At 39.3% G+C, this 16,903-nt stretch overlaps 1 protein-coding gene across 8 annotated transcripts in view; it reads right to left on the reverse strand.

The window, feature by feature from the left end:
- Positions 1–2,303: 2,303 nt before the first annotated feature.
- AZIN1 (antizyme inhibitor 1) overlaps positions 2,304–16,903 on the reverse strand; it is a 39,163-nt gene continuing 24,563 nt past the window's right edge. For 3 of the 8 annotated variants that reach the window (XM_030937309.1, XM_030937310.1, XM_030937311.1), the window contains 8 exons: positions 15,611–15,783; positions 12,847–12,981; positions 10,856–10,937; positions 10,396–10,470; positions 9,268–9,430; positions 5,730–5,842; positions 5,185–5,399; positions 2,304–4,586 (listed from right to left, as the gene is read on the reverse strand). In XM_030937309.1, coding sequence (XP_030793169.1) covers positions 4,475–4,586; positions 5,185–5,399; positions 5,730–5,842; positions 9,268–9,430; positions 10,396–10,470; positions 10,856–10,937; positions 12,847–12,981; positions 15,611–15,783 — 1,068 coding nt within the window. In that variant the 3' untranslated portion in view covers positions 2,304–4,474. Of the gene's footprint in view, positions 4,587–5,184; positions 5,400–5,729; positions 5,846–9,267; positions 9,431–10,395; positions 10,471–10,855; positions 10,938–12,846; positions 13,133–15,610; positions 15,784–16,903 lie in introns of all 8 variants that reach the window. The other 5 variants (XM_010354530.2, XM_030937308.1, XM_010354529.2 and 2 more) reach the window with 2 other exon arrangements.

Consider the following 16,903-nt stretch of genomic DNA (forward strand, 5'->3'; position numbering starts at 1 on the left):
CTCGGGATGTCTGAGTAGGAACTGAGACTTTTCAGGTTAGCTTCAACTTAATGCAAATACTGAAGTATCTAGAAAAGGTTGTCCTGGAAACAAAGAACTAGTTCGTTTGTTGTTCCTAGGGCAGGTTTATCCTCATTATGAAAGCCTACTTCTGTAATTACTTGCACCACACCTTTTTCCTCTCAGGATGGATGTGATTCACAGGATTTACTCACAACTCAAATGTAGAAGACTAATTTTTGTTTTATATTTTGATTCCTGCCAATTTAAGTTTCTACTATTATGGTTTTTTTTTTTTTTTGAGATGGAGTCTCGGTCTGTCACCCAGGCTGGAGTGCAGTGGTGCAATCTCCACTCGCTACAACTTCTGCCTCCCAGGTTCAAGCAATTCTCCTGCCTCAGCCTCGAGTAGCTAGCACAGGTACGCGCCACCATGACTGGCTATTTTTTGTATTTTTAGTAGAGATGGCGTTTCACCATGTTGGTCAGGCTGGTCTCGAACTCCTGACCTCAGGTGATCCACCTGCCTCAGCCTCCCGAAGTGTTGGGATTACAGGTGTGAGCCATTGTGCCGGCCTGTGCTTTTAGATAATACTATAAGGTTACATTAAAATTAAATGAACTAAGTAACAGGCAGCAATACAAAACCTTCCTCTGACGCCCAACCAAAAGTCCAGCTTATAAAGACAAAGGAGAATGGTCAAGTATGTGCTAAAGAGATCTTAATACCAAGCTATCAACCACTGGCACTATCTGCCATTTGCATCCATGTGCCAGGCACTTTTTTTTTTTTTTGAGACGGAGTCTCGCTCTGTCGCCCAGGCTGGAGTGGAGTGCAGTGGCCGGATCTCAGCTCACTGCAAGCTCCGCCTCCCGGGTTCACACCATTCTCCTGCCTCAGCCTCCCGAGTAGCTGGGACTACAGGCGCCTGCCACCTCGCCTGGCTAGTTTTTTGTATTTTTTAGTAGAGACGGGGTTTCACCGTGTTAGCCAGGATGGTCTCGATCTCCTGACCTCGTGATCCGCCCGTCTCGGCCTCCCAAAGTGCTCGGATTACAGGCTTGAGCCACCGCGCCCGGCCGCCAGGCACTTTTAAGGCCTGGTAAGGTTAAGTTCTAGTGTCTTCATCCTACAGTCAGGAAACCAAGGCCCAGAGCAACTTGTCCAAATCAGTATCTAACAGGTAATAAGGGTTGTTTATTGAGCTCTGTGTGCCAGCCAGTTCTAAACACCTTACAACTGTTACATCCTTATAACCTTATGAAGCTGCTATTTTTATTACCATCCTTTTTTTTCTTTTCTTATTAGAGATAGGGTCTTACTTTGTTGCCCAGACTGGAGTGCAGTGGTGCGATCATGGCTCACTGCAGCCTCCACCTCCTGGGCCCAAGCAATCCTCCCACCTTGGCCTTTTGAGTAGCTGGGACTACAGGCACTTATCACACCCAGCTAATTAAAAATTTTTTGGGGGAGAGACAGGGGTCTCCCTACGTTGCCCAGGCTGGTCTCGAACTCCTGAGCTCAAGTAATCCTCTCACCTCGACCTTCCAAAGTGCTGGGATTTACAAGCATAAACCACTGTGCCTGGCCTTACCATGATTTTCCATCTGGAAAAACTGAAGTACAAAAGGGTTAAGTGACTAGCCTTTGTCCATACAGACAGTAAACGGCAGAGGCAGGATTTGAGTCAAGTAGACTGGGGCAATGTCTACACTTCTAACTACCACCCTATACTAGTGTATTGCCTGAATAATGAAGTAAATCTTTAAAGTTACTCCCCAAAATATTAAGTCACCCAGTTAACTAAAGTGTTCAAAGAACAAAGAGATGCTTGTCATTTCAGCAGAGTTCAGAAGACTTCTTAAGGCCAAGACAGGTTAGCACACTAAAATATATACTCTAAAAACAAGAAAAAAGGAATTAAGCAATGTGTGGCTTCTCTAACCCAGTATTTCCATTTAATGGTATTAATACCCATGTTTACTTGGGATAAATCTAGCTTAATTTGTCAATCTATTCATTTAGTCCAAGTTTAAAATTGTTAAGAGGCTAGTGAACTGAAGTATCTAGAAAAGGTTGTCCTGGAAACAGTGCTCACATATATACTGGACTTTGTCAAAATTTCATTGTTCTATATATAACTCCCAGCATTTTTTAGCAGAATCAATTTACTTTCTAATAAAGCAAGATTATTAATATACATAAAGCTAACATGTAAAATTTTACCTCTATTTCAGATAGAAGCCAAAGCAAAACATGAGGAATAAAAACATTTATCTATGTATTCAGAATCACACACAAGTTACCTTTACAGTTCAATTTACTATATAGAAATCATTGGGTTTTATATTTTCAGTTAACTTTTGAACTGAGATTACAATATTATAACAAAAAAATTTACATTAATTCAGAACTTTTTAGCATACCAAATTGAAATACATAGGTTCAAATTTCAGATTTATGGCAAACAGTCTTCAAATACAATACAGACATTTCTTAAAAGTTACCGTATCATTCACATGTGATATTTGCAACTCTGAACTGTTTCATATAGAACAGCTCTCCTGCAGATATGGCAAAGTTGATATGCCATGAAGTTCAAGGCCTGTATAGTCAAGCCAAGGACTCAAAGTTGCACCATCTTTAAAAGGTTTGGCATTTCTGGACCACAACAATGCACAACATGTAAAGAAGGTAGGAAGCAGTTCCCCCTCCTTGTTAAACGGTTAAAAAAAAGTTACATGGTAGCTTGGAATTTTGCATAAAACCCCATAATATACTTTGGAAAAGTCCAAGGGCAATTGGATGGCAATGGATTGGGGTCCTATATATATATATATTTTTAATAGAACCCATGAGAGTCAAATGGGCATTAATCAAATCAAAAAAAATATTAAGCACCTACTGGTTTAAGAGATTTAAATTTATTAGAGATTCATGATCAATTTCTTTCCACCTCGAAATCAAGGTGTAAAAACCAGCTATTAAGTGCATTCCAAACTTCTCCTATGTAGCACAGGTAGAATATTCTGTCCATTGGCACCAAAGTGAAGTCACATTTCCTCTTGGGAGACAGAAATTCCACACCTGAACATAGAGTAAGTTAGGAAAAAATGACCCCTGTTGTTTATTACTATTGTGATTCTGAGATCTAGGATTTCTAATATACTAGCAGTAAACAAAGCAAATTCCTGGCAACAACTGTCAGGTTAGTGATGCTAACTCCCTTCGCCCAACCACCATAAAGTTTTAGTAAGAAAAGAATTAAAAGTAATGACTAAGCAGAACAAATTGGAAATAACAAGAAACTAAGGGGAAAGTTCAAACCAACAACAAAAAATCCTAAATTTGAAATAACTGCAACTGAAGATAGTAAGTGTGCTTCACCCCAACCCCCACCCCAACTCTGAATTTAAACATTCCGTGCAAAAGAGCATCAGGTTTCTGGATAAAGATGTAGCCCTTCTTAAGTTTTAGTGCTCTGCAGTTTTCTGCAATTTTATTTCCCTCCCCCCAAGTTTATTCAAAGTATTTAACAGAATCTTCCATTTCAGCCAAAAGATTGTGATTCAAAGATTTACTAAGGTACTCTACGCATTCTATCTATACAGAAACACCTATTTATTATTACAATTGATTTATGCAGGATTAACATTTTTGGTGTTAAAATTGTTAAACATCATGCTTACTGCACATCAACTCTCCATAATGAATCTGAACTTCACAATGATTTACCAAACACTTTACTTAAATTACTAATTAAATAACTGAAAAATGCACTGAGCCAAACAAAACTTAACTGGGCTATAAAGAAAAAAACCCTTCAAAACAGTCCATATACACATCTATTTCAAAACTACCTTTGCTAGCTAGCCCCCTTCCCAAAGTTTTAGCCTGAAAAAACAGTAAAATCTACACAAAATTTTATTGCAATCATACAAGGGTTACATTAGGTCAACAAATACTATGATGCAATTTTACATTTATTAAACTACAGTTCAAAGCACAAATTTACACATTCTAAATACACTAAACGTTATCTAATGAAGTCACACTGGTCTTCCGCTAACATTTGATATATCTGGGTGAAAGACACGAACTTTACAAGACTTTAAACACAAATCCTTAGTATAAAAACTGTGTTCTTGTATGTAAACGATTTAATGGGGAACCCAATTAATGGGCTTCCATCTCCACTAAGTCATCCATTTTGTTGCATATTTTATTTTAAACGCTTAAGGGGTAGGACAAACTGGTAGGTTTAAATCTGGACACATTATCTAAATCTCCCATTATCCCCAATGAATTATAGATGAAAGCTGTTTTTGTCTGGTCCCAAATAGCTATTACTAATAGTTTTTGTTGCCAAAAGAATTAAGAGAATAAGATTGTTTAAATTATTTTTCCACACTGGAATGTTGACCAGACAAGCTTAACCTGCAACTTCAGATCTAAAGAAGCGTTAATGCCTGTTTAAGCTTCAGCGGAAAAGCTATCTTCTTGGCTCAGCTGAATGCAAGAAGGCACAAAGAAGAAGTTCTTCATCATTGAGTCTGAAGTAATTCCAGCATCTTGCATCTCATACCTAAATAGAAAAAATTCCGTTAAATTCTGAATTTAAGCCCAAAGACGATGTAATCACCTAACAAATGGATAATAAAATAGGACTATAACTAGTCTTCCAAATACCTTCAAAAGATCATCATTTTTTCTATTATAGCCATGCACTGCAGAGTGATGTTTTGGTCAGACTACACATATGACTGTGGTATACCCGTAAGATTACAGTGAAGTTTAAAAATTCCTATCACCTTGTTACATTGCAACAATCATGTCATAGCACAATACAATGTATTATCCTTTCTGTGTTTTAAGTATCTTAAGATACACAAATGCCACTGCATTACAACTGCCAACAGTATTAAACAGAGTAACATGCTGTATAGGTTTGTAGCCTAGGAGCAATATACCACATAGCCTAGATTATGTAGTAGACTATGCCATCATAAAATCACCTAATGTTCCATTTGTCAGAACAAATTCCCATCATTAAGCAACTACACTGTACAGGCAATACATGACTGTACTTCTAAGTTTAGCATTCATCACAGAATTAAAACTTATTAGCAAGTCTACAAGGACAGTTCAAATATCCCACCTGCCTTAAAATAAAATCACCTTACCAATCACTGAATGACATCATGTAATAAATGGCTGGCCTCTGAAAATCATTAAAAGCAGAAGGTTCATGGAAAGAATCTGCTCCCATGTTATCAAAGATAAGCCAATCTCCCACATTCAGCTCAGGAAGAAGACAGCTTTCCACAATTTGATCAAGCTCATCACAGGATGGACCCCAAAGGCTGCTTGTAAACAGAGGCTCATCTTCCTTGTATTTCTGTAGGAAAAGTTTTACAATTTTTACTCATACTTATGTAGGTATTGAATTTGTAAGAAGATAAGTATTTTTCACTGTCTCAGATCCAATGTGTTCATGGAAAAAAGGCCTAGAGCCAAGGGCAGGGTGCTCCTTAAGCCTCAATGGTACCATTAACTCCACTTAAAGGCAACAAACTAAAAAAGGGACTCCACCAGAAGAATGCAAATCCTCAAAAGGGTCATTTTTCCCCATTCTAAAATGTTTTTCAAAAGATTGGGAAGCATCTTAAAAATAACAGCTCAGTTTATAAAATGCCAAATAGGTTTTAATATTTCTGATAAAACTTGCCTTGTGAACCTCTGGAATGGTATTTAAGTCCTCAGACAGTTTACTTGCAAAAGAACCATAAACACCATCATTCATATAATACATGAAGGCTGGTTCATCACTTCCGGTTTTTTCTACTGGAATAACACAGGAAAGGGGAAAATGAATTTTTATTAAAATGGCTCATATAAAACAAATAAATGTAATTTTCACATTTCTCAAACTATTTAAACTTAAAAAGACACAGAGTACTCATTTCACAAAGGAAGATAACCAATGAGCACAAGAAAAAAGTGCTCTAGGGCTGGATGCGACGGCTCATGCCTGTAAAATTCTAGCATTTTGTGAGGCTGAGGTGGGCAGATCAATTGAGGTCAGGAGTTCAAGATCAGCCTGAACCATCTTACTAAAAATAGAAAAATTAGCCAGGTGTGGTGGTGCATGCCTGTAATCACAGCTACTGGGGAGGCTGGGGCACTAGAATCCCTTGAATCCAGGAGGCAGAGGTTACAGTGAGACAGTGAGCCAAGACTGCGCTACTGCACTCCAGCCTGGGTGACTGAATGAGACCCTGTCTCAAAAAAAAAAAAAGTATTAAGATTCTTGAAGCCTTTCTGATAGTTGCTGTTTCAAAAAAAGAGGAAAAAGATCAAGCAGCAAGGAAAAACACCTTTTAGTTTCTTTTCAAATCAGCAAGAGGAAGACAATATATGCACAAGTAATTAAATATGTGTTTGAATGTGGAATTAAAAATAAAAGTTGAGATTGTGCCACTCACTCCAGCCTGGATGACAGGGCAAAAACCCTGTCTCAAAAAAAAAAAAAAAAAAGAAAGAAAAAGAAAAAGAAAACAGTGCTCTATATCATTAGTCATCAGGTAAATGCAAATTAAAACCACAATGGGATACCATTACCACCAACCTACTGACTGGATCAACTTCACCAACCTACTGACTGGATCAACTTAAAGACTGACAATACAAAATATCAAAGAGCATGAGGAGCAACCAGAGTTCACACGTATACACTGCTAGTGGGAATCTCTGTGTGTGTGTGTGTGTGTATTGAGACAGGGTCTCACTGTTACTCAGGCTAGAGTGCAGTGGTGTGATCACAGCTCACCGCAGGTTTGAGCTTCAGGATCAATAGATCCTCTCACCTCACTCTGAAACCTTTGAAAACGCCCATTCTACTCACAGCTACTCTACTCTTAGCACAACCAATACTCATTTTCAGCTTTATCACTCGCCACAAAAAACAAACCAAGGCTCCTTAGAGAAACAACTGATTACAGGACTGAGGCAGAAAAAGGTTAAAATGAGCCCGGAACATCTTGATATACCAAAAAAGAAGTGCTCAGAGAATAACGGAGACATGTCAAGGGAAAAATGAGAGTAATAGATTATATAAACCTATTGAATAAAGATCTATCAGTCTAAACTCAAACAGGAGGGAAGGAAAAGATATTAAGTAAAGGCTAATATAAACAATAATGAAGTTAGAAATTCATCAATAGATGCTAAAACTAATGGGGTGAAAATCTGGTTAGAAACAGGCAATTTATTTACAGTCTCTAATTAACTTGCCACTTCACAATGGAGAGAAACCTAACTGACACAACCTTAAATAAGTGCTCAAAACTAGCATTTAAATTAAAAAAAAAAAAAAAAAACAGCTGGGCGTGGTGGCATGCGCCTGTAATCCCAACTACTCGGGAGGCTGAGGCAGGAGAATCACTTGAGAAAGGCAGGAGGAGGTGGAGGTTGCAGTGAGCCAAGATCATGCCACTGCATTCCAGCCTGGGCAACAAGAGCAAAACTCTCTCTCAAAAAAAAAAAAAAAAAAATCACCACAAGGCCAGGTGTATTGACTCAAGCTTGTAATCTCAGCAATTTGGGAGGTTGAGACAGGTGGATCACTTGAGTTCAGGGGTTTGAGACCAGCCTGGGAAACACGACGAAACCCTCTACAAAATAAAAATAGAAAAAAACCTAGCCAGGCATGGTGGCATAGGCCTGTAGTCCCAGCTATGCAACAGGCTGAAGGTGGGAGGACTGCTTAAGCCAGGAGGTTGAGACTGCAATGAGCCCTGATGGAGCCACTGTACTCCAGCCTGGGCGACAAAACAAGAAAAAACACCTAGCATTATCAATATTAGAACAGACCACTATCATGTGCCTCCTAACATGATGAAGTGAGAATAATAGACCAACACTTCAGTGGACTTCATGCCCCAAATGTATAGCCTAAAAAATATAATCACGGCTGGGCGCGGTGGCTCACGCCTGTAATCCCAGCACTTTGGGAGACCGAGGCGGGTGGATCACGAAGTCAGGAGATCGAGACCATACTGGCTAACGGTAAAACCCTGTCTCTACTAAAAATACAAAAAAATTAGCCAGGGATGGTGGCAGGTGCCTGTAGTCCCAGCCACTCGGGAGACTGAGGCAGGAGAATGGCGTGAACCCAGGAGGCGGAGCTTGCAATGAGCCGAGATCGTGCCACTGCACTCCAGCCTGGGACACAGAGCGAGACTCCATCTCAAAAAAAAAAATATATATATATATATATAATCATGAAGAATCATCAAACAAACCCAAACTAAGGATCAGCTATGAAATTTCTACTCTTCGAAAATGTCAAAGTTAAAAAATACAAAGTAATGAGCTGAGAAGCTATCCAGATTCAAGGAGAAATGACAAATTCAATGTGGTCCTGGACTGGATTCTAAACAAGGAAAAACAAAGCTGTAAAATAAGATAATATTGGGGAAATGGACAATTTTCCTATGGGATGTGGATTAGTCCACAGAAAAAAAAAAAAAAAAAAAAAAAAGGCTTGTTAATGTAAAACAGTATTTCCTACAATAATATTTATTAGCCAATGAGATGGGACTGTCTAGTGCCTTTTTGTTGGTTTGACTTGAGTTAGATTATAAGGACGCTTTGTGGCCCTTAAGTAAGAAAGTACGAAAACAGAGCCTCCCTGTGATCCATGTGAGAAAAGGAGAACAGAAGAGAATAATGGATGAGAATTAATCATCTGGTAGACATTTATAAAAAACACACATATCTAAACATCAGTACCAAGAAAGTTGGATTTGGAAGTCTTATGGAATGGGACCTTGGCTTTAAGATTTTTTTTTTTTTTTTTTTTTTTTTGAGACAGTCTCTCGCTCTTGTCGCCCAGGCTGGAGTCCAGTGGTATGATCTTGGGTGACTGCAACCTCCGCCTCCCGGATTCAAGTGATTCTTCTGCCTCAGCCTCCTGAGTAGCCGGGATTACAGGTGTGCGCCACCACGCCCAGCTAAGTTTTGTATCTTTAGTAGAGACGGGGTTTCCACCATACTGGCCAGGCTGGTCTCGAACTTCTGACCTCGTGATCCACACGGCTCGGCCTCCCAAAGTGCTGGGATTATAGACATGAGCCACCATGCCCGGCCAGCTTTAAGATTTTTAAAAGCTGAAAACCACCTACAACTTCATGACCATCTGTTCATTTCCAGACTAACTGCAATTATCTACCAACAAAAATAAAACCATAAACTTCATAACTTACCTCCAGAGGGAAATTTATCATTTTCAACAACTTTCTTTGCTATGATATTAACTGCAAGTGTAAATGCAGAAGACACATAGTAGCTTCCGGGTTCTGAAATTATCTTAACACCAGATCCTTCAGGAAAGTAGATATCCAACAGAGGGCTGATAACATGATTTACCTGTGGATTTTAAATGCCACATTATGATTTCAATATTGGATCAGATAATTCGTAACATTCAGAAACTGATATTAACAAAATCTTCTAGGAAAATGGAGCAGTTCCAATCACAGACTATGAACCTTAGCAACTTCGTAATTATCTCCAAGCAATTAATTAGGCATGCTTTCAAGTCAGTTTATTTTGTAACTATCAGAATGGCATTAATTTTAAAAACAGATAGTTCTAATAACAAATACTTACTGGTATTTGTTTTTGTTTTTTAAGTCATTTTTCTATACCTGATCACTAAAAACAGAAGCAAAATTTTCAAATCATAGTTTCTAGATATTAAAGAAGGAAGGAAGGAGGGCAGAGCAGGAAGGTGAGAAAACAGGTGTGACGTGCATCTGGCCTAAGTGCTAAAGTTGGCTGGGAGTGGTGGCTCATGCCTGTAACCCCAAAACTTTGGGAGGCTGGGGCAAGAGGATCACTTGAGGCCAGGAGTTCCAAGACCAGCTTGGACAATACAGAAAGACTTTTTTTTTTTTTTTTTTTTTTTAAGTCCCAGCTGCTTGGGAGGCTGAGGCGGGAGGATCACTTGAGCCCAGGAGTTGGAGGCTGCAGTGAGCTATAATTGTACAACTCCATTCCAGCGTGGGCAACACAGGAAGACCCTTTTTAAAACAAAACAAAAAAGGTAGTAGTGAAGTTTTCTAAGTATTAAATCATTTGTGCCATTAAGTATAGAAACACAACTGAAATAGAAAATGTTCCATGATAATGTTCAAAGAATTCTATCAAACTTTTCAAAGTTAGCTAGGTCTACTAACTACCATTAAGTATCCATATTTTCTAAGAATAAAATTTTAAAGAGACGTTACAGGGTTTACTTTCTGCCATTGTAAAAATCCTGCTCTACACATCCACCACTTAAGTAGCAAAGAAAGCAATTATTCTGTTATGTCATCTACTGAAAAGTTTACCTCTTCCAATTGAAATTCAGTTCCTGTGAATCCTCCACCAATGTCTAACATGTTCATCGTAAAGCCAATTTCTCCCTACAGATGGAAAAAAAATTATTTAAATGCTTTTCCAAATTGTAATGGATATGAGAACATTTTAAAAACCCCCCTAAGTATCTGTTCTGATCTTTAGTACAGCAAGTTCTTGGTTTTTTACTGATAGAAACAGATTGATTCAATGTTAGGTATGCTCTTTGATTTTATTTGTACTCTCTTCTAGACTTATGCAAGTTAATTACTATTTCACTCCTTTACCCGCTTAAAAGGTGTGACTGTATAGAGCTCTGAATGCTTATGTAATAAAAATGAGGTGTGTGACGTTGAATGTAGTCAGAGTAATTCACACAGGCAGAAAACAATACTTAGTCTTTAAGTTAACATCCTGGCTAAAATATCAAAATAATTTAAAGAAAGCACTTACAGCCATGTCAAACACACATCGAGCATCAGATAGAGCATGTACGTATACTTGAGATTCTTTGCAAGCACTCGAAACATGAAATCTGAAACACACAGAATAATAACCTTAAAGGAGCAGAAAGTTTTAGAGACATCTCCTGTAATTCCTTTCAACTGTCATTCATCATATTCATACCATTAAGTATCCACATTAACTTTACCAAATACTTAAACCATTAGAAGCATCAGCCTCTAATTAACCAAAGTTACAGTACCAGCTTTTTAGAAAAGGCAATGCCAAGATAAAACTGTAATTCTATAAACAAAAATTCTTAACAATAAGTCAATTATCAGTACTGTTGTAGTTATACAATAAGGTGTGCTTTTATGTATATGTGGTGCTTTTATGTTTATATAGTGAAGTAACAAGCGTACAAAATCGTATCACGTTCAGTTGAGCATAAAATTGAACATTCAGTTTTACCCAACCAAATACAAAAATGTGTCTGTTGTGAAACAAATATAAATGAACATTAATCAAGCTGAGTAACAGTATTACTATTATTCACTACTATTACTAGTGATAAAGTTTCGGAATAGAATACTTCCTGATTGTGGCAGTGGTTACACAAGTACTAAAATCCATAGAACTGTACACCATAAAGCCAATTTTTCTTTTCCCTTTATCTACTCGAGATAGTACTTCATTAATTTTTATGTCAACTTAAATTAAAACTTAGTTGAAATATGAACAAAACTCTCAAATGTGTCAATATTGTCACCTAAGCAGAATTCAAACTAGACTGACGTGGAATGTTATCTATTGTGTAGGGCACAGCACGATCCAATTCTTCGTTTAAAAGACTACCACCTATTTATGTACAAAGTAGAATAGAAAGATACACAGTAAGGTCAGGCACAGAGGCTCACACCTGTAATCCCAGCATTTTGGGAGGCCAAGGCGGGAAGACTGCTTGAGCCAGGAGTTTGAGGTTGCAGTGAGCCGTGATCATGCCACTGAACTCCAGCATGGGAGATAGAATGAGATACTATCTCAAAAACTAAATAATAAAATTAAAGATACACAATAAACTATTAACAGTGGGGACTCTACACATCTTTGTGAGTGTTTGAAAAAGCAAGACCTGGCCGGGCGCGGTGGCTCAAGCCTGTAATCCCAGCACTTTGGGAGGCCGAGACGGGCGGATCACGAGGTCAGGAGATCAAGACCATCCTGGCTAACATGGTGAAACCCCGTCTCTACTAAAAATACAAAAAACTAGCCGGGCGACCTGGCGGGCGCCTGTAATCCCAGCTACTAGGGAGGCTGAGGCAGGAGAATGGCGTGAACCCGGGAGGCGGAGCTTGCAGTGAGCTGAGATCCGGCCACTGCACTCCAGCCTGGGTGACAGAGCGAGACTCCGTCTCAAAAAAACAAAACAAAACAAAACAAAACAAAAAAAAAAAAAAGCAAGACCTTTTTACTTTAGTAAGAATAGCAATGGACTGGCAAACAACATCTAGGGCTTAGTGTTACTATGCCTGTAATTAGTTCTGAGGATATAATCAAGTCTTTGAACCTCTTGGAGTCTTGGTTTCCTCACATATAAAATTAAAAGGCTAAAAAAGCAAAGTCTAATTTATTGAAATTCCCCAGAGGAATTAAAAGGAGGAAAAGGCCTGACACTTTTATTTTCCTTAAGAATTCTAGCAAATCCCCTCCCATCCAATTTAAAAGGTGGCGATTTAAGTTACTCTGCACTAACCCGAATCAAAATATTATTTGCTATTCTTTTTATTGTGGGGAAGAAGATACAGTTGCAAAACAGTATGAAAAGGGACAAGGCATACTTGTTTTGCCTAAACTAAGAAGAAAACACATACATACGTTAAAAGACTAGAAAAAAATTGCGTCTTAGATTTCATGCAAATAAAGTCTTAAATCAATAACCAGAAAGACAGGCTATCACCGTAAAATGTTCACAGTTTTAAAAGTTTAAAACAAATACTCACTTAACCCCAATTATTTGGACATCAAGTTCCTTAGCACATTCCAAGAGATGCCTACAGTTCTTCAGGGTAGTGCCAAACTTCATGTTACCCTCTTCACCTCCAATATTATCTTCTGTTGCAATATGTAGTAAGACCCTAAGAGAAGGGGAGATGATTGGGGCAGAGTTGGTTTACATCATCATCAGCACATGTGAAGCCTGAAGATTGTAGGAAGTGTGTTGATTATGTTGCCAGTGCTCCCAAATCCAGCGACGGATGAATCAAGTGAACCTAATGAAAAACAATCCTGTATAGAGAAAAAACTAGCAATTAGGGCCTAAAGCATGAAGCTTACAAGGATGGGATTTTGGAAAATGCAGCAAGTTAAGACTCTGTTGTAGCATCAATAGTTGGTTGGGCTCTGTAATGAAAGACGACATTACTTTCAAATGAAGTCCATCAGTCCATAAATCCACCTAGGAAGACTAAATTGAATAGCAATGCCATCATTGTCTTTCAATAAAAATATCAGGGCTTTAAATGGCTTCAAATTTCTTTGATTGTGCTAACTAGCTAAACCTCCCTGCTTACTGCAAACATTCTTCCTACTAACATAGTTACATGCCAGCAGGTTTCTAACTGGAAAAAAATTGGTGTCTTTTTTGTCTGAGATGGAGTCTCACTCTGTCGCCCAGGCTGGAGTGCAGTGGTGCAATTTTGGCTCACTGCAACCTCTGCCTCGTGAGAGTGCCTCCTGAGTTCAAGCAATTCTCCTGCCTCAGCCTCCCAAAGTAGCTGGAAATACAAGAGTGCACCACCACGCCCAGCTAATTTTTTTTTACTTTTAGTGGAGACGGGGTTTCACCATGTTGACCAGGCTGGTCTCCTGACTTCAAGTGATCCACCCGCCTCGGCCTCCCAAAGTGCTGGGATTACAGGCATGAGCCACTGCGCCCAACCTAGAAAGCTTTTTAAAAAAATTATTTTATGTATTTAAACAGCAGCCTTCTAGTCTACTGATTCAAATCTATTTGGTATTTTCTTCCAAACCATGACAATCAAGACAGTATGACCAAGACTGATTACATTTCTTTAATTTCAGGAGCTGAGTAATGACAAACTGCTAGAAGTTGCAAATATACAAATTCTTTTTGTATAACTCTTTTCCTATGGATGTATTAATTACATAAACTAAGAAGGTTAATAATGTGGCCATGAAAATATAGCTATGGCTCTCATCTGGTAATTAGAGGACAAGACTGATAAAAGCAAAAATTATTCTAAGGTTAGAATTAGCTCCATCAAGAAGGTGCCAGTCCACAATCTAACATACATCACAAATCACAGCTTGTCTTCACAGGATCACAGAACAAGATTTTTCAGAAAAACAAGTGGTTCCCTAAAATTTTCCCAACAAGGTTTTCATCCACACAAAGATTTATCAGAGTAATCAATGCTGTCAGGATATCTTAAGTACACCATTAAAGTCAGTATGAAAATTATGTACATACAAAGAAAACACAGATACAGTACATTTTCAGAAACATACGTAACTCATTAAAAAAGTAAGCCAACAACTGCATAATTCAATATGCTTTTAGTATATTCTTAAGCCCTCTTGATATACCAGTTTGTGAAAACCTAAATATTTGCCTTAAATCTTTTTGCTTTTGGCCGGGCGCGGTGGCTCAAGCCTGTAATCCCAGCACTTTGGGAGGCCGAGACGGGCGGATCACGAGGTCAGGAGATCGAGACCATCCTGGCTAACACGGTGAAACTCCGTCTCTACTAAAAAAAAATACAAAAAAACTAGCCGAGCGATGTGGCGGGCGCCTGTAGCCCCAGTTACTTGGGAGGCTGAGGCAGGAGAATGGCGTAAACCTGGGAGGCAGAGCTTGCAGTGAGCCGGGATCGCGCCACTGTACTCCAGCCTGGGCGACAGGACGAGACTCCGTCTCAAAAAAAAAAAAAAAAACTTTTTGCTTTTAAAAAGGCAAACCTTATCAGGGAGTCTTGCTCTGTTGCCCAGGCTGGAGTGCAGTGGCACAATCTTGACTTACTGCAGCCTCCGGCTCCTGGGTTCAAGGGATTCTCTTGCCTCAGCTTCCCAAGTAGCTCGGATTACAGGCGCAGGCCACCCTGACCTTAAATGATCCACTGGCCTCGGCCTCCTAAAGTGCTGAAATTACAGGTGTGAGCCACTGCGCCCAGCCTTAAAAAAGGTAAACTTTCTAATAAAAAAAAAAAAAAAAGAATTCCTCTGGATGCATGAAGGTGCAAGTAAAAAATTTAAACTTCATGTTCAAAAAGAAAAGTATTAGCCTTAAAAACAAAACTCCCCAAATCTACGGACTAGGCTTCGAAGACACTGTCAGTAAAGACCATTTAAGAACTATGGCCTGGGGTAGATTAAACCCTCAGCTAAACAGGAAGCTGACCACAGTATATCCTGTTCCTAACATTACAAAACTCAGTTACAGAAATAATGAAAATATAGCCATGGCCCTAATTTGATTATCACACCAACTATCAAGGATTCCTTGAAGATTACAAAATTATATCCCCAAACTGCCCTTAATTTTTTTAATCCCAATTCCACACGAAGGATCAAAGGTAGAGAGCCAATAAAATGCTACTAGTGTTTCCCATAGAGGACCTTTAAATAAGTTGTAATTATGATACACATCATTGCCCTACCACAAATGCTCCTTCTTCCCAGCTAAAAGACAAACCCAACCCTCTAAGTGGTAAGTAATATTTTCAAGTACTTAGTTTTTATACTTACTTGGCATTTGGGTGATTACGCGCAATTTTCTTCAATTCAATTTCATTGTCACATGTCATGATATTTACTCCAACTTTTGCTGCATACTTTATCTGAGACACTTGCTTGCAAGGACTTATGTAAATAATGTTTTCTGGAGATACACCCAACTCTTGCACTAAAGCCATTTCATTCTGTGAAAATGAGGTTAAATTAAGAACACATAATGTCACAGTTCATATTCTGATAATGCTTCCTCTACTACTATTACCCCCACCCCTTTTAAAACCAGGGTCTTACTCTTTGTATTCCAGGCTCAAGTGCAGTGGCACAATCATAGCTCAATGCAGCCTCCATCTCTGGGGCTGCTCAAGTGATCCTGCTGCCTCAGCCTCCTAAAGTGCTACGAGTACAGGTGTGAGTAACTGTGCCTAGTCAAACCAGTATTTTTATTTAAAAACATAAATAAATAAAAAGTGAGATGAGGTCTCACTATGTTGCCCAGGCTGGTCCTAAACTCCTGGCTCAAGCAACTCTTGCCTCAGCCTCTCAAAGTGGTGGGATTACAGGTGTTAGCCATTGCTCCTGGCCTAAACATTGTTAAAAAGAAGCACCAGGCCGGGCGCGGTGGCTCAAGCCTGTAATCCCAGCACTTTGGGAGGCCGAGACGGGCGGATCACGAGGTCAGGAGATCGAGACCATCCTGGCTAACACGGTGAAACCCCATCTCTACCAAAAATACAAAAACTAGCCGGGCGAGGTGGCGGGCGCCTGTAGTCCCAGCTACTCGGGAGGCTGAGGCAGGAGAATGGCGTAAACCCAGGAGGCGGAGCTTGTAGTGAGCTGAGATCTGGCCACTGCACTCCAGTCCGGGCGACAGAGCGAGACTCCGCCTCAAAAAAAAAAAAAAAAAAAGAAGCACCAAAGAAATCTCAGACCTTAGATATGTGCTATAGTTTGGCCTAGAAGTAGCTCTAGCCTAAGAATGAGGAACAAATTAAAGTTTTCAATTAATAAAGATAAAACGTTTCAAAGGCTCATCACACTGAAAACTTCCCTTTCATTGGTGCACTTTAAAAGCTTGTAATTTTCTGGCCGGGCGCGGTGGCTCACGCCTATAATCCCAGCACTTTGGGAGGCCAAGGCAGGTGGATCCTGAGGTCAGGAGATCGAGACATCCTGGCTAATACAGTGAAAACCCGTCTCTACTAAAAATACAAAAAATTAGCTGGGTGTGATGGCGGGCGCCTGTAGTCCCAGCTACCCAGGAGGCTGAGGCAGGAGAAGGGTGTGAACCCAGGAGACGGAGGTTGC

The sequence above is a fragment of the Rhinopithecus roxellana genome, chromosome 9 (genome assembly GCF_007565055.1).
Source record: "Rhinopithecus roxellana isolate Shanxi Qingling chromosome 9, ASM756505v1, whole genome shotgun sequence".
In the NCBI taxonomy this organism is placed as follows: Eukaryota; Metazoa; Chordata; class Mammalia; order Primates; family Cercopithecidae; genus Rhinopithecus; species Rhinopithecus roxellana.